This window comes from Helicoverpa armigera, chromosome 14 (genome assembly GCF_030705265.1).
Source record: "Helicoverpa armigera isolate CAAS_96S chromosome 14, ASM3070526v1, whole genome shotgun sequence".
Lineage (NCBI taxonomy): Eukaryota > Metazoa > Arthropoda > Insecta > Lepidoptera > Noctuidae > Helicoverpa > Helicoverpa armigera.
In genome coordinates, this window is record NC_087133.1 from 317902 (window position 1) to 343576 (window position 25675).

General features: G+C 38.4%; 1 protein-coding gene across 1 annotated transcript; it reads left to right on the forward strand.

Moving 5' to 3' along the window:
• Positions 1-641: 641 nt before the first annotated feature.
• Vacht (Vesicular acetylcholine transporter) lies at positions 642-25675 on the forward strand. The gene is made up of 3 exons (XM_021337439.3): positions 642-775; positions 3242-3609; positions 22507-25675. The coding sequence occupies exon 3, from the start codon at positions 22666-22668 to the stop codon at positions 24496-24498; it is 1833 nt and encodes a 610-aa protein (XP_021193114.2). The 5' UTR covers positions 642-775; positions 3242-3609; positions 22507-22665; the 3' UTR covers positions 24499-25675.

Below are 25675 nucleotides of genomic sequence, written 5' to 3' on the forward strand. Positions count from 1 at the left end.
TTGAAAAATTCTTATATAAAAAGTGTTTAACATTTAAAACTTTGGTAATTGGTGGCTATTTTTAGAATATTTGTAGCCTGACCATTGTTTTACTATGCTATGAAAAATATAAATCATACATATAAAACAAAACTTGAGTAGCTCCAGTTTTGATATTAGTCAGTCTGATTGGCTACCATTTCGTACAAAAATTTAGGAATCAAATATTTCTTGACATTTTAGCATGGCCAAGTAACTAGAGAAGGCTAGTTCCAAATACTGAGACATGGCTGAAATAAATATAATCCATTCATTTAAAATGAATTTGTATTGTACAAATATAACATTATTGGAAAGAAAGTATTAGCTAAGTACCTGTACATAATAAATGACTGTGCTTATATACTATGCCTTTATATCCATCCACATAATATAAACTCAGTATAAAAAAAATTGATGACACCACTTATAAAGCAGCCAAAAAACCAAGAAAAATAATCGTCCTATTTACATAACGATGAAATACATGAAGGAGCCGTCCCATCAGATGTATGTTCGATAAGACTTCGCCCATCGACCGACACAGCCTATTTTTAGTCATCGACCGGTTTATACCTACGTGAAAATTTCAGAAGGCTCCCATTTGCTGGGAGGCTGTGACGTCACGTTTCACCCCCAGCCAATGGGAGCGCGCCGTTTCGCGCATGGCCCGAAAGCCTTTTCTGAGCTCTGTCGAGGCTCGCCAGTTCGGGCGAGGTGTTCCCAGGTGTGCAAGTACCCGCCAACACAAACAAAGGTCAATATAATTCCATTTTTAAACCGCCATTTTAAGCCGTTCGATATTCAAAATTGACGATTTATTCGCGTGTTTTTTTTTAGATATTTTTTTGTGTGTGTGCCAGTTGGAGTAATTTTAGTTCTATTTTTAAAGTTGCGACTCATTTTAATTTTTTGAATGTCAAAAATGGTTTTTGGAGTGTCATAATTAGGGTAGTGTGTGAGTGTGTATATTTAGTGATGGTTATCGTGATAAAATCTTGTTTCTTTAACCCGCGGGTTACATAATGGTTACGTAATGGGTTACACGGTGCTGTGTATGTGTGTGTGTGATGTATGCATGTGTTGGTGAGAGGGTGTCAGTAGGTCTTAAAATAGATGTCTGTATGTATTTATAAATCTATTATGTATGTAAAATTATAATTAATTCTTTTGCTATTAACGAATGGTTGTGTTTTATACTGTTTCATCGCATTAAAAAAATAACGAATTTACCATTAGTGTGCTAAAAAAATGTGACTACCTTATAAATATCCATTTACTGATTAGACTAACATTTTTGACAGTCAAATTTGTGTCATAACTTATAATGTATTTTTGGCTACGTCATATAATATTTTTGTAATGTCAATATTCACTGTAGTTTGATCATTATCCGTAGCCGCGTAGCACTCCGTCGCTACGAGGCGTAGCGGCGTAGCCGATGCCGACGGCTACGCGCCGTAGGCGCTTTTCTATGGTAAAGGATATTGTTCTACGAAGCTTCGAGTTCGTTCTTATAATGCTACGTGTTGTTGAAATAATCATCTATTAATATGAAAAGCTTTTTAAAAATATGTTTGTAGCAATATGAAGTAAAATTATTTTGTTAAACTTACTTAATTGTTTTATGTTGAGTTAAATACTGTTTTTATCAAATAACTACTTATTATTCGGTTTTAATGAAATTGGGGAATGTAATCATTCAGTCATGTAATGGACCATTCCCTTTTTAAATTAACTAATTTAAACTTCTATTCATAAAATTTTATAACTTTCAAAGAGAGTTAGAATAATTCACAAACAAAGGCAAAAATACATATTCAGAGACTAATTTCAAAAAGTTACATTTTGCGTTACAAAGGGAGCGGAAGTCATAAACCGCGTCTGGTTCCGGTCGCAAGATGGCGGCCGGAAGCAGCTCGAGTGGCAGCTTCCGCTGGTACACATCCGATGTGGAGGCTCGCGACTTTATGAGGGGGATGGAACTTTATGTCGTTGAATGTGTCTGAAAACTATGTATTACATGATTACAAGGGTATTAGTAAAAAAAAAACTATAAACATACTGCTTGATGCTAAGTAACAGCCACCCTGATAGACCTATTAATCAATAGGTTAAATGTCGCTTGGAGCAGTCAGTCCGTGGATGGGTGACCCTCTCATATGACGAGTCCCTTCATATTTGTAACTTTGACAGTTGTTACTTGTAGTAAATATCAAGAAGTTAGATTACAAGTTCCTAAGAAGTTCCATATGACTATGTACACTAGAATCTAGTTTTAACTTCGGCTATCTATACTTATTACATGCTTTTGGTATCAGCTCCATAAAAACTTACTTTCTTTGTGATATAAGCTTACACAAAGCATATAACACAATATTATACTATCACATATATAAACTATGAAGGTTAAGTTACATAGTGTATCGGGGCCAATGCTGCGTCCCACATACGGCTGAAGCGAGGCGATACGCTGGCGAGCTGCCAAATGTTGCCAACAGCTATAAACTATAGCTGACTTGAGCCTTGTCTTACCTACAGCAGTATATAAATAGGTACATAGTTAGAGTGATTAATCTTTTAGAGAATCGTCATTTTGTGGGTAAGGTTTGCCATAAAAAGTGTGGTGGAATAAACGGCAGCCATTTTGGTTAAGGTCAGAAGGATTGAGAGTGGATGGGTGATATTTGTAGCTGTAGGGTTTTTATATACGATTGAGGAGAAAGGATAAAACTTTTGGTATGTCTACGCCTCTCTCCTGATTGGTTTTGAGTTGTGCAATTGTTGGGATGTAAAACTATCCATGGCTTCTTATCATTAGCTTCTTTCTTAAAAAGAGGTCGCGGCTTTCTCTGCTGAGGTCCGGCTGTGAGAATGTCCTGGATTCTTGATGATAATATAAAAGGCCTATCTCCACACATTGCCGTGTATCTGTGTCAAGGACGGGATAGGAACGTGTTTTGTCGGGAGTCACACATGCCTATTGTCCGTGCCCTAGTCGGCAACGGAGCATTCCTGAATGTCCTGACCCTGACACGGCCCCGATGTGCAGGGAGGGTACCTTTGATCAGCATGAAGATGTGTGAAAAGATGTGATTAAACAACTGACTGACTACCGTTCATGTGTATTAAATCTTGGTGCATCTTATGCTTATATGGAGATTTCAGCAATTGAAATGGAAAGTTGAATTTAAACTAACGAGCCACTATTTGTTTGTTACAGGCACACTCGGACGCACCATGCTGACAGCCCAAAACCAATACATATCAAATACCGCACTGATTAACTATTAAACTAAAACTTAATATACTTAATTATAAACTAAACTTTAAATACTCGAGCTATTTTACGAGAAAACAATTTTTGGATTGAAAGTTTTAGTAGCTAAATTTGGGGGTATTTTGAAGGGGGTTTAGTTCGTGGGGGGTGGTTTGAAGTGTCGACCGTGGAGGCGGAAGGCGGCGCGCTGTTGGGGCGGCTGGGGGGCGCGCTTCGGGGGGGCGCAGCCGCCGCGTCGCCCGCCAGGGTCGCCAGCTCCATCAGGGGCTACCTCACCAACAAGGTCGGCTCGCTGCAGCTCAGGGATACAGGTATGTTGACGCTACATTCATTAACTTGGACGTATATGACACGGTATGAACTGCGTGATGGTGTGACGTTCTAGGCATTAACATCTGTCGATCAAAGAAATCAACAGTGACGTCACAAAGCATTAGGTACGTCTAGGTATCTGTACCGTGCCATTACGTCTATCTGAATATCACGGCGTTCAATGCAGCGTACAATTACACCAGCCGTTTAGTTTACGAATTCTACCAGCAATTTGATACGGAACCCCAACAATTCTTTACAAGCACTCAACAAACAGACGAGCCCCCGAAACAAAGGCATTATTTATTTACGATGATATTAAGACACGACACAGCATCGCGGAGGGCCCTTCGCAAACATTGGGCTCACATCGACCAACAACCTCCTACACACGCGGTGATGGAATTTAAACCCTATGTCGCAGGAAATAGAGGTTATGTAGTCAGCAAATGTTTGGCAAAGCTAACGAAAAGCAAATATTTGTTGGACAACGTTATAAAGTAAATTGGGGGAGCGCGTGACGTAATATAAATAAAGGAGCAGCCGGTTTATATCGCACTGATTCTTTACAAGATAGGAAATATGTTATGAGATTATAATTGGAGAATTACTTGGCTATCTGAAAAATATATAAAAACTATTTTTGATACATTTGTGTCACCTTGTCACAAAATGGAGCAATACAGTCAAAAATCTGCTTCTTCTATTTATCATTACTGTTCTCAGCAGTAACCGCACATACAGCGTGTTACTTTCGTTTCTATAATATTAGTAAGGAATACGAATAAGAAAACTATATGCCTTGTGACTCACAGTAGTAGCTCTCCACGCTCCATTGAACCAAATATCCTTAACCATCACACATAATAATGTGGACATTAATGTCCGTCCAATCAAATTGAATCGTTAGCCAATCCAATTAGCATTAGTTCGTCCAATCACGAGCATTCGGTTAGAGACTGCGGATTAATTAATTAACACAAACAACTTTGTCTTGCAACTCAGTTCAATGTTTGGGGTAATTAAATGTTCTTGCGAGATTCAAAGGGATTAATCAACATTTTGCTGTGTTTGATAAGAATTATTTTGAAGATATAGCTTGAAATTTGGTCTTACAACGTCTGTTTAATCATTTTGTTAACCGACTTCCAGAAAATGAGAAATGATTGCATATCTAACGAATTTTTTTTTATTTGAAGAAAAAGCTATCAGACTCTAGCTATTTAACTGACCCTTTTTTCAGCCTTATTACGCTTGAGACTGCAAAAAAAAACTATTGCGAACCTAAAACAATCTAATTAACAAACATTGAATTCCTTCTGAGAATTCTTGGGAAAAGGGTCACAGACTCAAGGAATCCCATTTAAAACCTTCGTGGAAACTTCCAGAACAGCCTAAAACAATATTTGTTCCTGTAGGCGTATTTGTTCGTAAAATCAAGCCTGTATTTGTAGTTGTACCCGCAGAAACCGAGGCTCGTTGTCCAATTTTGCCGGTTTTCCCCTCGGGCCCTAATTGCGTCAATTATTGTATCGTGACGCGGGGACGCAGGTTCGAGTCCCAATGCGAGGGATGTTGGGCTAGGGAGTTTTGCAAGTAAGATTGGACTATACCGGTGGATTTTCTTTTGAAGGGATATTTAAAAAAATTGGATTTTATATAATTTCTTGGTTTTAATGACTATTATATTGCCGTAAATTAGGCACATGTCTCCATTGTTTTTAAAAAATGAGTGTTGCACAATTACATGGGTATATGATTAAAAAAAACTACATACGTGTTCAATAACCTTATACCTTTGATTTTCAATGTAAGTACCTCCCAAGGTACCTTTGATTTTGAATGCTGTATTAAGCTTGGTGAATAGTTGCCTATGAAAATATTTCTTCATATATTTTTAAAATACAGTAATTTCCAACCTTAATAAACTCCGCAAATTACCTCCCATAAACCGATATGAACAATGAAGCATTTTATTTAAGTTTAATTTTATTTTCGATTCGACCCCTAGCCCTCTGGTCCCCTTCTCATTAGGGGTGCAACCTAACACGGGACTATAATTTTTCCCTAGTAATTCCAATAATGACGCCACGGGTCTATAGTTAATAGACCATGGCTTATAAACGGTTTTTCTAATCGTCGCGATGATAAATGGAAGGTTGGGAGAATATTAGTCTTGGTTATGAAGATAATTTTGATTTATGGTGGGAGATATTACTAAATCTTGGGAGTTTTTTTTGTGATTTAATCTACATTTAATTAAGTAGCCTCAGCTGTATTCGGCTATAGCGACTGCTTACCACTCTGATTACTTTATGTGGGAGCTAGGATGTTCAGCTCGTAGTTGCGCTGTCCAGTGGCTAATATGGCCATTTTTTTTGTTTTTTCACCATCATTATAATTGTCAGGTCTAGGTGTGCCATTTCAAACTTCACTTTAACGTGTAGGTACAAGTTGCCAATTAATATTTTAATATCATTTTCTAATCTTGTTAATTCTCATAACCTATATCGGAAACAGTCATAATTAATTTCAAGCTCTCTGAAAATCTCAACGATCACAAAAGTCAATCCAAAGACATCCCTTCACATTTTTTCCTTTCACAAGTCAACTCGATTCAAATCGAATCGAAATCGAAATTCGAACAGGGATCGAGTGCCACTTGTACTACAAACAAATAAAGAGATTTGGGTCACTGCGCGTTACATTGCGGATTAACATCACGATTCTCTAGCGTTCCATCTAAGTTAACCAGCAATGTAAGATGACATAACATTTTTTCTCAAGTAAGAAAATTGGATTTTCCTTTTGAATGCTTAACGTCAGAACGAAATACCTTTTCGTGTGGAGATGTGAATTGTAATATTTTAAAGCGAGGGGTGCAGATAGGTGCGTATTGTTTGAAATCGGTAATATTTTGGGGTGCGTGGGGAAAAACAGGTGGATGTAAATTACATTTGGTGATTATCATAATATCTTTGACAGTACATTCGTATTCAGGCGTGGAAATTGTCTGAGATAAAAGAAAAACGGATGCATATAGTCTTGGATGGAAATTATATTGCCCATTCTTGTGTCAAAAGATTCATATCTAAGTACACAAAAATTTAAAAGTACTGAAAACTAGAATAAGATAAGTATTTAAGTATCATGTTTTACAACGACGGGTTCGGGTTCAAACATAATTTTTGCACGTTTTATAGATAACGGTATCATCACATGCGAATCCTGCTTGTCCGTAGCTGGCATTTATTTATTTTTAGCCAATAGGTGTTCGTTGGTATTCCTTATTCCAATATAGTGGTACAAATGATCCATCGTTCATATAAAATGAAATCTAAACAAATGAACTGCAGTACCAAGCACTCCAGTTGGAAGCAAGTTAACAATCCCGCGCCGAGGGGAGAGTGGGGCGCGCTGGCTCACTCCCTAGTTATGAATATTTGATATCACCCGCGGCGGTAGTCGAAACTCTTGTACTATGCTAATACACGCAGACTATGTTGTATTTTGGGTAGGCGTTATTTTGTATTGATTAACTGGGATAAGCAGTCAAGCCATGTACATAAAACACTGGTTCTCAGCTGCATCCGAAGGCTAGAAGCCAACCCCAACATAGCCAAGTGCTCAGAAGTAAGAGGCTCAGATTAAGTTGACAGTTTTAATATTGTAGCAGATAATACCATCATGTCCTCATGGAAAATAATATGTTGACGACTTCGCAAGCAGGTTACGTTCTTCTAAGAAGACTTATTTCAATTCAATCTACAAATGAGGATCAGTATTTACATTAGCCTGAAAAGGAAACTTCTTAGAATCCAATACATAGGCGTTACAAAGAAAACAATTTTCCCGTTCACTTCAAAATCGATAGTATTTATTATTTATATTCGTGGAACACACGCCAACCACGCCAGCCCAAGGGGTCTTACCGTAATGGAAATATCGATTCTACAACATTCCTCGCAAAATATTATATATCTGTGCCGTCGCTAAGGGAATCCGCTGTAGTGCAAAAAATCGTTCTATTATTTTTGGTTTGTATTTCATGAATATCTTATAAGCTTGTAAAGAAAGATGAGCGAAAATCGGGACTTATAAGTGGGCTTTCTTCACGGTATTAAAGTCAGTTTGCTATCGGTACAAAAGCTTTTGTTTTGGATATTGGCAACCGCGTTGTTTTAGCTTAATTGCTTTTTAAGCCCTTCGGAGTTTAAACAAGTAGTAAGTAATTTCAGCTCTTTTGTCTAACTTTAGTTTAGCTTTAAGTCTAGCTATGATAATTACATAATTGTACGGTACTCCGAATATTAAAATAGTAAATAACTATTCACTCATCTAGTCTAGTCACTAACCCGTTCTATGCCGAAGCGCAGACATTCATTTTCTTTTGTCTTATACCTAATTACCGAGTTTTACACCTCATTATATTTATAAATTGACTATATTATTTTTGATTTTTAACACTATCATCCTAATATTTCCCCAACTATCAACGAAAATAATAACCCATGACCGCAACACTAGTGTCGGCACGCGTCGCCCCTCGTGCTGTGACAGCCGATGACAAATGATTGCAGCGACACCGAGTCACCGCTCTTACGTATCGAGCCATGCGCGTCATACAATGTGATACAATGTCATACAATATGATACGATGTCATACAATATGATACGAGGTGAATGATGGAGTGCAGTCGCGTGGAAGTGTATTACTAAATGATGCACTTATGATATTGTGATAGTAGGTGTGACAGAAATGGAGATACGTGCGACATATTGTACGGTGTATTAATAGTATTTTTAACTGATTCGTTGAAGTACAGTACATAATAGTAGAATGGTAATCGTGTCCTATATTTGGTACAACGGACTGTTTTTTAAAACATATCCGTGTACCGACATATGGTACAAAATGATATAACGCGTTATAGTTTCTTTTATATCTGAAAAAGTAGTGATAATAGTGAAGTTTCGTAGTATGTAAACTTATCTATTCCTTAAGGACTCAGTATTGTGAGACAACACGATTTTTATACGATATAAACCTTCACTAGCTAACTTTCTCGAACATATCATTGCGCTGCATGGAATTTATTTAACTTTAAAGTTCTATATAAAAAACGAGATCATCCTATGTCGCATTGCTCATCACAGACAGCACAACATATTTTTCCAATTCCAGCAATTAGATTCAACCGTACATTGATTACGTACATCCATACATTCAGCAGTCGATCAGTATTCGAGTCCCGTCTGAGGCAATCACGAGTGGGTGTTATCTGCCGGCATTTATTTGTTTCGGACGTGTGCCGTTGTGCCGCATCTCCCCTCGGAAACGTGGCTCAATCATGGGATGCTGGTACTGGAATTTTGTGCGTTCGTTGACAAAATTGGATGAGAGTTTTTCGTCTGTGAGAGTTGTTTTAGTATCGTTAGCACTCATAGTTCTTTATCATGGTAATTTGGTTAAAAAGCAATGATTAGTAATGGAAATGTTGCTGTTAAAGATCAAAATCAATTATATATTAGGCAGCTAATATAATAAATCTTTCGTTTTCAGAAAATTACATAATTTAAATTTCTATGGGCATTGTTGTGCTACTTGTTTCTAAGCTAAAAGTCTATGAATTAAAGATGTGCTTTAAATGCTCACAAAACAAATGTACTCAAGTTTCCACCCAATTAATTACCAGCACAAAATTATCACATATAATTGGAAACCAAAAAAATCACACTTGCAATTTAACACGACCCTTATCGCCCTTCCCCTAACAATATCCGCACATCCGCCATATCCGCATACCCGGATACCCGGGCACATTGCGGGTACAACAGCAATAAATGTAAGCTGGGGAGAGTGGGGCAATATTTATACGTAGAGGGGAACCGCAGTCATTAAGCCCGGGATAGCCCGGGATTAAGTTTGTTTGCAATGGTATTGTTCACTGCTTTACGCCGTGGTGTCGCGGTGTTCCCATAAAAGACGTTTTGTTTTACAGAATGGAAGGGAATGGGTGAAATGGCTGTTTGCTGTTTTTTGTGTGTGCCATTTTTATGGGAGTTTAATTGGCAATTAATAGGGGGTTATTTTTTGTCGTTAAAACAATTAACTCCGTATTGGCATTTTGATCATCAATACAACAAATTCTTTTACTAATTAAAGAAATCGGCCTACTATTGAAAAAGTACCTGTAATAAGCATACGTAAGTACAAGAATACCTAAAATAAATGACACTCAAAACCCTATCTTAATATATCGTTCAATGCTCGCTTCATAATTATTTTATGATTATCGCCTCGGTTCACCAGCATATTGCCGAGCAATAACTGTCATATTTCAAACTCAATAGTCCATGCGACACGCGCGCCCGCCGCAAACGTTCAGCCATTACGATACAATAATATTTGCAAGATGGCTTTCTCCCCTTACGGCGGTTATCATAATAAAGGCCGCTTACAAGCGGACGATTTTATAGTGCGACTATTTTACGCCAAATATTGTCGCGCTTTCATAATATGTAATATTCGTGTATGTGTTATGTCGGCATATTACTTATGTGATATTAATACGGAATTGTCATCAACAAGTGAACGTGAAAATTATTCTTTCCGCTTTTTATGTTCAGTTTGTGTTTCCATTGTCACTTGCGATATAAAAAAGCGCACCAATTAAACAGGATAATGCTCACAGAGTTACCTTTACCTCCAAAATAGTAGCAGCTTAAATTAACGACCACCATCTTTATCTCACAAATTCTGCCTTTAACAAAAAAAGTCGGCCATGTCCAACTCGCCCGCAGATCCCCTAACCCTTGTTAAATTAGGCGTCAGTAATAGGTCGGCGGATGATTTGTGGCGATCGCTGCCGATAGCGACGGCTAATGCCGTCTTGTAAGGGGGCATTATACGGTACTAGTGATAAATCCCGAAAATCGGGGAAAATGGTGCTGTCGATTGGCGTAATAGTTATTAGACTTTTTACTGCAAACTTCTGCAGTTTTATGAGGGCAGCAAATAGTAATAAACCGACATATGTATAATTTCGTCGATAATGATTTACAACTTAAGCTAGATTTACAAAAGCTTTGCGCTTAACTAGGTCAAGAAAAATAATTTTAGCGCACAAATACCTAATAAAATACACCCTTGACGACAACAAAAGCACTAAACTCTAGTAGCTCTTTACAATAAAATTCGAGAGCAATAATCGAAATCGTAATAAAATCTACAAAGGAGTTCAATCACGCCATCACTTGACATTTCAATTCGTTGGCAACATGGCGGCCGGTTGACGGAGATAGCCGAGCGCGTTCGGGTGTCTCCGCCGACCGCCCGACCGGGCCGGGTAACAGCTTTATTGCGGGCACGTTGCTATGCCCGGGTGGGGACGTGATGGCCAATACTGCAGATTTATGAGTGTGGTCTAAATTCGCGGTTTCAGTATTTATCTACGTGGCTTGTGATTTTGAACGTAAGCTTATAATTGTTTATGAGTAGGTGATTATTTAATTTTTTGTTGATCAAATTGAAAATCGGCGTCAAAGTTTCTTTTTAATTTGATACCTATGAAATTCTTGTCTTTTATAAAACCAAAATCAAAAATCATTTATTCAAACTTTTTGAACGTCAGGAATTTACAAATATACAATAACAATAATCTTTATGAACAAGAAGACACGGAATTTAGCATCTTAACAAATCAGATTTTATCCCAATGGACACGGGCGTAATTAAATCAGTCGCTTTTAATTTGCCACGGTAACTGTATACAAGTTCCACACATTTGTCCAACATCGGGAAATAATTTCCACCGGCTTCGGCTTACACCACACAATCATTATTTACACCAAACTACACACCACTCGAAACTCTACGCCGACCTAACAGCATCCCATTTATTTATTTTGCACGTTCACCCACCTTTATTACAACGACATATGGTCTAAAATCCTCTGTTACAGCAGCAGGTGTATTTGCAATTTTTCCCTCAGAGCAAATGGCTTCATTTTCCCAACTCGCCCCACTGTGTTTTACACCGCGAATACTGTCGAGCAATTACTGCGGTGTCTTATTACACTGCCGTGCAAATTTAATGACTACACTAAGATATGTGTCTGCGATAGTTTTCAACCATATCTCAAAGTAATTTATTTTTATGCAAGTCACTTGAGACTTTTAGAAAAATAACTTAACGAGCTTGGGATCCTTTTAGATGTACTAAGAAATAAACATGGGGAACTGTTTAAATCGCTGGGGAATCCAATAAATAGTGCTCGGAGTTTGCTCGTTCAGCTGAGAAATATTCCCGAAGCAGAAAGCTGTCGTCGTAAAACTTGCAGAAAATACGTTTCTACCCTCCACAGGTATTGGAAACGTTTTCCAATACCCTCTTTGAACGGAAAAATATAAATCGTAGACTCTACATAAATCGTTTTGCACGGTATTGGTGTTTTAAAATGTATTTTCAATCTGAGGAATAGTATTTGCTTCCGCTTCGTTATCCATTGCATTCAGCGCTAGCTTTAATAAAAAATATGACATTCTTTCTATTATACTCATCGTTACAGCTACAAATGAGACGAAGAAAGTTTTAACCATCATAACAGTTCTATCTCCAAAATCACATGGGATTGCGAGAGTACCACCACAAAACGAAAAATCCAATCTCTTTGCTGATGTAAAATGAAAAATTTTAGTGTCTTTAAAATATTTATAAATATATTTTTCCGTTGTCAACCGTACAGACTTATACAACTATAACGTATTCTATGCACCAGGGAGCCCCGACCTCCTCTGGGCGAGTGGGGTGAAGTGGGCACCCCGGGTGAAAGGATTTAGCGATCAAGTGCTTTCACATAGGAATTGGGTCCTAGTGACAATTTCCTTTGTTGATTCAGGAATTATTTGCGGGTAGGGGATGTTGCGGGTTTGTTATGCAAGTTAAAGGGGTGATCTAGTATGAACGATAAATTGAATATTGAAATGTTATTTAAAAAGCTTAAAGTTTAGTTTGGTTACGTTGCCATGTTAAATGGAATTGCAAAATATTGTTGGTAAATATTGACTAGGAATAAAATAATAATTTCTTAGTAGTAAAATTGCAGGGAGAAATCACCATCCTCTTTAAATACTATGCTCAACTGGGCAAAAGATTCCCTTTAGGTGAATCGGGGTTATATTATAATTAAGATCTGTTCGCTGTCTAACGACCAATCTGAAGGAATTGTACAAAATTAAAGTTAAAATTACAATATACAGTACCCGCTTACAGTACCCACTGACCCATTTAACATCTCCCAAGCTTTAGCTCGAGTTCTATTAGTTTTATATACGTATTAAACCAACAAACTTACCATATTCCCCCACGATTAGCTTTGCATATTAGTTCTGGGAATCTAGGATGAATTTGTGAACGTTTCTGTGTAAACCACGGTCGAGTTATTAGATATTCTGTTCGAGCTCGCGGCGCTTTGAGCACAAAGTGGGGAAGCACACAGGGACCTCGGGCTAGAGAACACTTGAATCCTAATATGTATGTTATTCGAATGGGATTTTGAAAATTGATGTGTGGGATGATGAATATGTTAAGTTTGCTTTGATTTTCAGGCGTTCTTACTTCAGATATGTTTTGATATTAATTTAAATCTTAACAATTATGTTGTATAACCATAATCATAGAAATTGATTCACTTATTGGGAACTAGCAATAGAACCTTACATTGAATAAACTTTGAATTTAATACTCAAATAAACTTTACATTGATCCTTTCTCCAGTAGGTCCATAAACTATAGCCAGGGGCCACAACTTACAGATCTCATCTGAAATGCACGGCCTCAACCATAAATAAATAAGGCCTGAACCCTTCAGCCCCAACAAGATTACAGCTGACTTACGTAAACTTTTCCCACTGTGCCCCACTTCGCCCCACTCGCCCCACCCTCCTGGGACCCGCGATATAATCCAGTTTGCCTCTTTCTCCTCGCAAAATGAAACGCAACGAAAAATACAACGTTATTTAATCCCCTTGCTACAGTGTCATGACACTCTTATTGCTCTCGTAATAAGGTCGAGTTTGGATTAACTGAACAGCAAATGTACAGTTGGTTTTTGTTTTTTTAACGTGTCAAGTGAGGCTGAAAGTTGTTGGTATTATTTCTGCGAATAATGGATTCTTTTGTATGGGACGCAGTTTGGAAAACTTCATTTCATCGTGAATGTAGGTTGGTAATGACTACAACATTTCCTTGTTTGAGAGATGCGCCGAAAATTCAAATTACTTATCGTGTGGAAAAGAGGAAAATTGCGCGGAAGAGGTTTATTTTATCTTTTATGTATAAGCAGACATACACAACGTAATGAAAAATTAGAAGGCAACGTGAAGGTAACGTGTACATGAAATTGGAAACTCTTGATTGGATAAGTAATAATACAATAGGTAGAACCGTTCTTGACTAGCAGAGTTTGAGTGCCAACTATTATAACAATCTTGGTACATCTCAGACATAAGCTAATTAAAAACTTACCAAAGGAAGTCTCCACTTCACTTATCTTAAACACCATACTCCCATATCCACTTCCATACCCTCACTCCTGGCAGAAGTTCATATGAAGCACAAAGGTGAGGTGGCTCCGCGCTCGGCTGAAGAGCTCGTGGCTGCGATAGGGCACGCAGGGGCACTCGACCTGCGAATGTTGGGGACTTGTTGGGGACTTGCCATTGATTCCATGCTGGTAAGGGATGGGGGACTTTAAGAGTTGTTAGGTGATGTTTTTGAGTAAGTTGGGAAGTTTGTTGTTGGATGTAACGGTTGAAGGAATTTGCTTATTGCTTATGTATGTGTAAGTTGAGTTTTAGGAAATGGTATAAGGATTGAATAGTTATTGGATTACGTTTGGGAGATCGACTTTTTTACCAGTGAAATCAAAAAATGGTAAAGGAAACTGCAAGGTATGGCCCTTTCGGCGAGTAATATTTTTTTATAAAATATACTGATTGGTATATAAGTTATAAAAACATACCTACATATTGTTTGCCTGTAAACACTTAATAATTTAAAGACTTCACCTAGTTCAAAAGAGTCGTAAATATTTCCAATTACAATTTATTTTTTGATAACCAAAAACCAAGGAAAATGTCATACAGATGATAAGTATTTATATGCATTTGTTTGTAATCTATTCTACAAACAAATATACAAATAAATCGAAACTGGTACATATCAAAGTCTCAGTGGGAGGCGTCGGCTTTTGTTCCCTCGCAGCGGCGCGCCGCCTGGTGGTGACAACAGTTTGAGTGTCGAAACAATGTCAAACTGTTGTAATTATACCAGGGTATAGGAAATGGAAAACTGTACAATTTATTACTTATATAAATCTATACTTTATGTATGTTTCATTGATTGTATGTTTCTTTATTTGCTTGAACGGTTATCTTTAAAAATACTAGCTTTCCCCGGCATTTCTTCACTCGCATCTTGTGAGTCCTAACCTATCCCGTATCCGTCGATATATATAATTATTATCTGACTCTGAGAGAATAGTCCAAATCAGTCCGGTAGTTACTGAGATTAATGCATTCGTAGGTACTCTTCAGATTTTAAATATTAGCAAGCTTAGTTGGTTATTAGTCTAGATAGTTGTTACTATGACTCACAAGATGCGAGTGAAGAAATGCCGGGGAAAGCATAAATGTTGCACTTATCGTAGACAAAAAGTCGACTTAGCACTTTTGTATCTCATTCCCAAACAGCTATTTTAGGTTTATTAAGCTTCACCGTATTACACGAAACCTTACCCAACATCCACACATCTATCTATTACTCTTGGTGACGGACACAGACAGTAGTAATGCCCTCGCGGCTGGATCAAAGCGCGGCGCGGTCGGCCTCGCCTTTGTGACGTCACAGTGCATCGCGCTGCCTCCGACAGCCATCTCGGGTAGCTGGCACTTTGTGACCACTGTACAGTTATAGATGGATAGTTTATACAGATTTCAAAGGCAGATTAATGGTAGTTTTGAAATAAATATATAGAATTAATTAACAAAAATAAGGCAATTTTTTAAAATTATAAATATTTAGTAATAATTGTTTGCGTACGAGTATATTATATGTCAGACTGGTTGACATACTTTTACCTATTAGATTTTAAGGATATAAAGAGTTAGATAACCTTTCATGTCAGTTTGCAGCAGCAAAATGCTGCAGACAAAATCAAAATTGAAAAATGTATGGTGAAATCAAAAATGTACAAGCGGCTACCCCACACCCACAGTGTCTCCAACAGACTATATAATAACTCCACAAATAATTCAGTATTTAGTAGCATCATAAAACATCCAGTTCATGACCAAACATATACATATTTATTTCATACCAACAGAAATATAAAAGAGAAAAATACTGGCAAAGTGCTCACCAAAAAACCGTATGAAAAATTCAAAGGTTCACCCCTCGGCTAGACGGGACAGGTCACTCTCCCCTCCACCCCCACCCCTCCCCGCTCCCCTGGGAGAGGGCTACACCCCTGCGAAATTAACTCGCCCTAACTCACCTGCCCTTTGAAGAGCCGCCGGTACATCTAAACTACATACTGGCGCTTAATAGTTGCATGAATGTTTTATTCGAGTTTTGAGTAGCTGAAAATCGATGTCTGTAAGCGAGGAGAATTTATGTCGCTTTGCACTTACATTATTATTCTTGTTGCTGATTTCAAAACCAATTTTAAGGAAAGCTTTAGCACAGAGTTTTTAAGGCGCTCTGCATAAAATATATTATAAACTAATGCAAAAATTTTAAATAGGCATAATCAAAATTCAACATTTCTCAGATATTCTTGGAGTAGAATGAAAGAAACCCGATTTTTACGGCAAACGCTTTTTCGGATTTGTTGAACGTTGCACATTTGTAACATAGTTTTTCCTACTAGTAATATTTTTATACACTTCCCCACGAGCATTTTATAACTCTTGTTTCAACCATAAAAAGCTCAGAAAAACTAAACGGATCTGTAGGAAAAATTGCTTGATAACATTTTCGCTGGATGCAGGTCGCTTCCAACAGGTATCTGTGGAGATCAATGGGGGAGGCCTATGTTCAGCAGTGGACGTCCTATGGCTGAGATGATGATGATGATGATTTTCTGTGAAAATGTCACGGTCTCAATAGTCGTTTCGTTTTTTATTGCTTGTTCCAAGAATGTCTAGCGACAATTTCGTGAAGATTTTTTGTACAACGCGGTTGTTTTTCGGTTATGTGGCCGTTAGCAGTGTTTCTTTCTCTTTCACGTACCAAATATTTATATCTATATTTACCTACATATATTATGTTTATTTTTCGTATGTAGTGGGAGGATTATAAATCTACACACCACTCATATTTTACAGCTTATATTTATTTAAAAAAACAGAAGGCCAGCCCATTCCGTGCTTACAATAATCAAGCTTTCATCCAATTATACTAGTGTTAAACATTCGAATACAACACGAGTTTTTAGCACATAAAAAACAAAACAAGAAAAAAAACAGCAATTATCCGCACGAACGCCTCGCGTCACTATGTCGTGCGACTGTGCACTCCGCAGGGAGTCCGACTCCCATAGAAATTGCAATTTTATTTCATTTTAACGCGACTGTTTACCTTCAATATAATCTAGTTAGGGTGAGCAGGGAGCCAGCTATTACGCATTTCTGTCACGGCACTGTTCTTTGTCGTAATAAACAGAGATAATATTTTGAAAACGCTGCATTTTTGTTTCATGGTAAATTGTGTTATACTCTGTTGATGGAAAACAGAGCTAGGGAATTCCAGATTTCTCTTTTACAAAATAGCCTTATACCAAGCCTTAAAACAAAATTAATTTAATCTCACAATTCTATGAATGTATAGTTGTTTGTGTGCTTCTCTCTACATAACGTTTGTTCGTTATACCAACTTCTGGGTTAACAAGTTACTAGGAGGCCTTTGGCTAGGTCATATGTCTGAATTAAATGTTTAGGTTGGTTTAACTTCCCAAACTTCTGAAACCCTGAGGCCAGAGGTCAACACGAACAACACAGCATACCACTTCGTGATCATAAATCAACATACATAAATCAATAAACCTCTGGCTCAGCTTGTAAAATATTAAAGCGATGTAATGCGCAGCGGCCATTTTGGAAAACTATAGTCTGGAAACCACCATATATACATACGTATATGAAGTTCAACTGTTTCTGCAATGCGCAGAACTGAATGTCGTAGAAACTATTGGAATGACCTTGAACTTAAAGGGTTGTTTACTGCTATTTGATATTTTGAGTTAGAGTAGGTACTAAAAAATAAATATGTATGTTAGTGGTTGCTATCTTTATGCAGATTTTGTATTATAAGGAGCGCCAACATCTGTTAACTGGTTAATTTACAAAATCCTGAAACTGCAAACCTCAGAGCAAAATCTCTTAAAGCTTATTCTTTTCTACAGTATGAAATGGCCCTACTAACACCATTTCTATCTACAAATGCATTAACACATCAGTTATCCAACAACACAAAGTAAAAATATACTATCTTTAACAAAGAACCGTCAAAGAAATAATTCCCCATCCTTTCATAGGAAGTGGGTGACACAGCTCGTCTATTCACGTCCCATAGAATACCATAAGAAGTTCCAGCCCCCCGCCATAGTTAATGAAATCACGGCGATGGGGACCATAACCATAGCTAATGGCTTGGCTATGGGCCCGACCTTTATTAGTTTTCTATTGTTATCGCCAAACGATTTGATGGGGTTTATTTAGTTAGCTCGTTTTGTACAATGTGACAGTTAAATGGTGATAAATATGCTTTGTCATTACGCTTGTTTGCAGCAAAAGATTTATAATAATATTTTTTATTCAGATAAATTAAGAGTCTAAGATATAAGCTTAAATCCGAGTCGTGCGTGCTTGAACTAGGAAATCCTGTGTTGCAAGCGAAATGAGCTAATATTATTAAAAATCAATAAATATTTAGCACAGGTATAATAGCGTTTTTACGAACCATGTTAAAAAATGGAGGGTGTTCGACGTTTGCGTGGGGTTGGAGTCAGTTTTTCTAATCTTGATTTGTTCTCTATCACTGAGATGGTTTTTGGATTATAATATTTTTTTACTGTTAGAATAATATTAATTCGTTTAATTACGTATTTCATTTTAAGACATAATTAAATTAATCATTTCAAGTGTAAGATTGTGTTATGCAAACTTTGTAGCCCAATACATTTATACCCACTCTATTAAAAATACATAACAAAAACCACTCCACCATAAAGTACCACATGACCTTAACAGCCAACAAATACATATTATTATATTATACGTAGCGAACAATAACAAAATATTTCACATTTAAGCATAAACTTAGCGTCAAGTTCAGATCGCGTGCGGCGCAACTACCGCCAGTCACGGCACGATCGATAACTTAACGTTAACTTAACTTACTTGGGAGCTTTTTTCAGAATGAAATGTGGCTTAAGTATTTTTGTCGAAGCTGGTTATTTTTTCTGTCTACCCAGACAAGATATTTTGTTGTGAAGTTGCTAAGCTGGGCTCAAAATTCGCCGTAGCAACTCAATCATTTTTTAAAGTTATAAGTATTTGTGGATTGTGTTACCCTTTTCTGTGAAGACTTTTAAAGGTTTTAGTACACACATATTAGAATGTTCTTATCTAAAGCACATACACTATATTGTACTTAGTTTCCCGGATCAAATTCAAAGCCCACGCGGAAAAAATCGATGTCAAAACACGGAACTTTAAAAAGGACATGTAACCTCTGGTAACTTTAAATGTCAGTGCTCTTCAAACACATGATGATGCAGTCACCTTTCACGCTGAAATTAATGTACTACCAGGATATACTTATAATTAGCCCAGAATAAAGAGCAAGTGGTATTGGGTTGCCCGGGTAACTAGGTTGAGGAGGTAAGATAGGGCAGTCGCTCCTTGTAAAGCACTGGTACTCAGCTGCATCGGGTTAGACTGGAAGCCGAAACCAACATAGTTGGGAAAAGGCTCGGGAGATGAGGCCAGAATAAAGAGCAAACATATCTATATCTACACGTAACTTGTATTTATAGATATCAGTGGGTTTGTTCATTTGTCCGCTGTGGAGTGCACTCGTATGGAGAGGGCTCGGCCCTCTTACGGGGGCTAATTGATTACGTCAACAGGGGCTTTATTTATACGACTCACTGGAAATGTAAATATTACATATGGCGTATTTGAAATAGCATCGAGTGTGTCTAAGTTTATTTTGCTTTTTGACCAATGCGACTTGCATAGTTTTATAAAGTTTGTTTGAGATAATTGAATGGTAGTTTCTATTGGTCTTATAGGAAGCGCCAGACAATCTCAGGCATAAGATTCACGACATAAATGTAGAAGCTCATTTTTATCTGCGGTATGCAACGGTCATAATTAACTAGGGTCGCCTTTCAAGCTAATCAGACGCAGTTAAGTACTAGTTTTACATGGAGTAACTGCCTATCTGACCTCCTCAACCCAATTACCCAAGCAATCCTTGGCAAGACTAGTAAACCTTCACGATTATAACTACAAATGTCGCATGCAATGCACTAAAATTACACTTCTATAACATAACCGGCCGTCCTTACCCCACTTGAGACTGTTCTGCATAAGTTCAACTAATGTGGTTCGTTCCAAGTAGGCGCAAGTAGTGGTAGGTGTAGCCGCACGCGACACTTCCTGCCTCCAATAGTTTGCCTGATTACTTTTACATTGAACTCGTGATGGCGCAAGTTATGATAAGTTTCAGGTTAATGTGGTCACGTTTACTGAAGTACCTTGGTAAAATAATTTAGACCATATGAACATCTCAAACGAAAACTAGCAATTAATGTATTCAATGCAGTTTTAGTTTCTTTGCAGGAACAGTGTCTTTCATTTATTAATATGATGGATTAAACGTATATTTATGTTATTTACGTCTATTCAATAAATTCTATTGTTCAGATATTTATTATGTACCTACCTATTCAAATCGAAAGAAGTCTTAACCTTTACTTCTATTACTTGCACCACACAAAACCCTTACAAACCACCATGTTTTTTACCATACCGTCGCCATGACCCGCGCGAACCAGCCTTGGCCCGAGTTTCATGTCGTTTCATTATGTTTTTACAGTTCAGCTTTATTTATTTCTTTGAAACTGTTAATGGGCTCGCTAGTTTGTAGTGTGAGGTGCTTTGTGGAAACTTAATGATTATTTTGCTATTTGATTTTGTTTGAGAATCTACTGATTGATGAGTTTTTTTGTCTGGTTACTGGTAACCCTGTTATTTCCTCCCTAGGTTACCTACTTTTTATCGTTGCTACAACATACGTCTGTACAATTACAGTGTGTTATTTCCCGTGTGTTTGAGACCGAAAAAGAAATTTCTTCTAACAGTTGACAACGTAAAAAAAATTCTTGAATTTTTTATTTAAATGACTTAGTAACAACAAAAAATGTAGCTCCTAATCACTTTCTTTCCTTCCACATTTTTACCTTTCCTCATTGAAATTCTGTAGTCGTGCGGAGTCTTGCTAGAGATTTTCCGCCCTTTGCCTTTCTAACGAGCCTGTGTACAAAGGAGGGTAGGCAGAGTATTGAACGGCTTCAAATGATTAAATTGCTTCCTCTAAACCCAGATGTAAGGATTACATTTTTCTCTTTGTTAGAGACACGTTGCGGTAATCTTATGGTGGTTTTTGCATTTGTTTAGAGAATTTTAGATTAATTTATTTGTGAAGAAGTGAATATTTCTTTGAATTATCTGAAAAATAAAATCCTCTTGCTGGAGCATTCATTTTGGAAACGAATCTATGATTTGTAGTCATCTCATTACTGAATCAATTAGGTATTTAAAACAATTGAGAGCAATCCCTCAACTCCCATCAATAGACGTATTTCGCCTAACGACTTTTAATAAATACAGATCAGGCGTTAAGGAAAATGTTTGCAAAATATATCGAATGGCCCGTCAAAGCTAACACGAGACTGTTCTTGATTGAACGCCTCGTTTTCTGAGGAAAAAACCGAGAACGCGACGTAAGCCCCTTCCTATAATGATATCGGCGGCAGGGGACCTCGCAAATTGGATTTCGGTTAAACAAGTTGTTACAATTACTGCCTCCGTGAGGGATGAAAGCCTCACTCGGACCTCGGCTAACGACTGCTCACAATTTCACATTTAAAACCTTCAGACTATTCATAATTAAGTTCATTGTGTAACTGTGAATTTATTTGCTGCGTAAACTATTTAATGTTTCAAGGTTTTATCATACAGCGTTGCTGAATATACATTAATTAGTTCGACTGTTCATGAATGTATTTCAATTTAAGGCTCCAGCAGACCGGATGCGTATGCGTAGACGTAAACGTAGTCACGCGCGTAGTTACGGCGTAACCATGAGTTGTAATGTATGCAAATGTATGAGACAGGCCACACCGCTTGCGTAACGACACGCGCGTCGTTACGCCAACTATGGTTGTAACTTACTACGCGTGGTTACGCATACGCATCCGGTCTGCTCGAGCCTTTAATGTAATGTGGATAACGACCGTCGTGAATCGTTAAAATATTTTGATTCCACGCTTTTCAATATGAATATGTGAATTGCATATTGTTTTTGATTATTATCTTGTGCGAATGTGATGTGTGATATTTTGTTAATAAATAAGAAATGTGTTTGTGTTCAAAAGGACTCTGAATCGTCTTTGGAAATCGAAGCTCTCGTAACTAAGACCACTCGGGACAGAGGAACGACAACTAACAGAAACAAAGATCGACTCACAATCCTTTTGAAACATTACAGCACCCCCCTTTCTCATGAAATGATAATACAATGATCATTTCTGTTTGTTGTCAGGTTCCAAACTCCTAATCGAGGGTCCCGCTGAAGGAAGACGCGTAAATGTGTGAGCGACACGCAAATAACTCAGCGAGGGCAACTCTAGCCCTCCCCTGAAGATGTGCACAGCGTCCCACAACAGATAGAATCATATAAAAGTTATTCAAAGAATCCAAGATGGCGGAGGGACCACAGACGATATGGCAGAAGATCGACAACGCGGTCATCCCCATGGTGAACCTGGAGGTGCGGGAGGTGCGCGAGATCCTCTGGGAGAAGATCAAGGAGCCGACCTCGCAGAGGAAGATCATCCTGGTCATCGTGTCGATAGCGCTGTTGCTCGACAACATGCTGTACATGGTGATCGTGCCCATCATCCCCGACTACCTGAGGTACATCGGCGCGTGGGGCGAGGCGGGCTACGACCACGTGGTCACGCTGGCGCCCTACAGGGAGGGCAATAGGACCATCACACCGACCAAAATCATCCCAGCATCACATGAGGGTCAAGACTCAGCCACAGGTGTCTTGTTCGCCTCTAAAGCTATCGTACAGCTCATGATTAACCCATTCTCTGGTGCCTTAATCGACCGCATCGGGTATGACGTACCCATGATGATCGGACTCATCATTATGTTCCTCTCCACATCGATCTTCGCCTGCGGTCGGAGCTACAGTATGTTATTCTTCGCGAGAAGTTTGCAGGGCGTAGGGTCTGCCTTCGCGGACACTTCAGGCCTGGCGATGATAGCTGATAGGTTTACTGAAGAAAATGAAAGATCTAAAGCCCTTGGTATTGCGCTGGCCTTCATCAGCTTTGGTTGCCTCGTTGCTCCACCATTCGGCGGTGCGTTATACCAATTTGCAGGAAAGGAGGTTCCATTCTTGATTCTCGCATTAATATCATTGATGGACGGGTTTATGCTGTTGCTTGTGATGAAACCACTGAAGACGCAGCTGAAAGAAGCTAGAGAGCCCAAACCTCCCAGCACTCCCATCTGGAGGCTGTTGATGGATCCTTACATCGCTGTCTGCGCGGGCGCCCTTATGATGTCCAATGTTGCGTTAGCGTTCCTGGAACCAACCATTTCGCTTTGGATGGAGGATAATCTTACCAAAGACAACTGGAAGATTGGTATGATTTGGTTGCCAGCTTTCTTCCCTCACGTGCTTGGTGTCATCATTACCGTAAAGATGGCAAGAAAGTACCCTCAGCAGCAGTGGCTGATGGCCGCCGGAGGATTAGCGCTGGAAGGTCTGTGTTGTTTCATAATACCTTTTGCGAATTCATACAAAATGTTGATGATCCCCATCTGTGGTATTTGCTTTGGAATCGCCCTCATCGACACAGCCTTACTACCAACACTCGGGTACTTGGTGGACGTGAGATATTCATCTGTGTACGGGAGCATCTATGCGATCGCCGACATATCCTACTCGTTCGCATACGCCGTTGGACCAATCATCGCTGGAGAAGTAGTCGAGGCTATAGGATTCACAGCTCTGAACTTGTTCATCGCCTTCAGCAATTTATTATACGCGCCAGTGCTCATGTATCTCCGGCATATCTACGACTTCAAACCATTTGAGAATGAAGCTAATATCCTCATGGCTGACCCGCCAGATAAGGAATACCAAACATATAGCCTGCAAGACCAGAGGCCTGTGAACGGCGAGTACAAGAATCATCTAGAGTACTCGAACGTGTCCGGTCAGGTGGCCGGCACTGAGGAGTCTAATATTGATGCGGGAGCTGGTGGATACAATTATGACCAGTCGTATCAAGGTGGGTATCAGAATTACAGCCAGGGGTACGAGCAGCAGCAGCAGCCGCAGCAGGGCTACCAGCAAGAGTACCAGGAGCAGTACAGTCAGCAGAGGCAGTTGCCGGCACAGCCGCAGCCCACAGCCAGCAACCCCTTCAGGGCGGGAGGTGCGCCCGCGCCCGCCCCCGCCCCGGCCCCCGCGCCTCAGCCGACCATAAAGAACCCCTTCAGGCAAGGCTTCTAATTCGCTCCAAAATCAGTGTTGTTGTCGATATTTTTGAATTTACTTGTTGTGTAATTATAAATGTCCTATTTGGGTAGACGCCAACTGTTAAATAGATTTGCTTGCGTTGTGCACTTACGACCAATGTTACAAATTCAATACCTAGGAACGAATAGCACGATTTTTAAAGGTTAATCATTATAATATTTTCTTAAAAGGTTACATGAATGTAACCTTCAAAGTGAAGTGTAGCATCGCGAGCAAATGTAATGTGACAGTTGGCACTAGAACTTCGATCACTGAGCCGTAATATATCGGCGAGTTATTTAATGTCAGATAGATGTCTATTACCTAGCTGTGCTTGTAATGTAGACTATTTATCGGGTGAACTAACAATGGTTGTTTTGGATGGTAACGAGTAACGTTTGAGAATTGAATGTTGATAAAGATGGAAGAATACGAAAAGAGACAGGCAGGTACGTTCTAGAAAGAAGTGCGTAGCAAAATATAAAGTGGTAGTTTTGAGTAAAGTACGATAACTAAACAACGAAAAGTTGAGGGTAAAAAATCGATTGCTATTACGGAAATTTTATAACTTTTATATGACACCAGGGTAACATGGCTTGAGCTTGTTTAAATGACTTGAATTCAAGGTTTCGCATTTGTAACCTATGTAAACATTATTGAAATTTTAAAATCAAATTGACTCAAGTCAAAATAAATTGCCATGTGTGCTATGTAAACATTATTGAAATTTTAATATCAAATTGACTCAAGTCAAAATAAATTGCCATGTGTGCAATACAGATCCCTTGAATATTATGAATGAATTAAAGTTTTAAGTAAAAACTACTTTGGTAAATAACAATACTACTGAAGTTGAGAACAAAATTTTGTATCATAAAGTGCGTGTTAAAGTGGGATATAGAGGTATCTGTAAAATGCCATCTGGCTCGGAAGGTTACAAGTTCGATAGCGACATAATTCAAGGGCATGTCAGTTGTCACCCAAAATGGCCATTGTTGTCACCCGTTGTTTTCTTGTTGATATTGTTCTGATATAAATACAACTGTTATGCCTTCTAATAGTATATAGAATTATATCTGATGTGAGAATATATAAACTATATTATAATCAGTAAGGAAATAAAAGAGTGTGGAAACATAGCAAAACGCTGATAAATATGTACTATATGTAC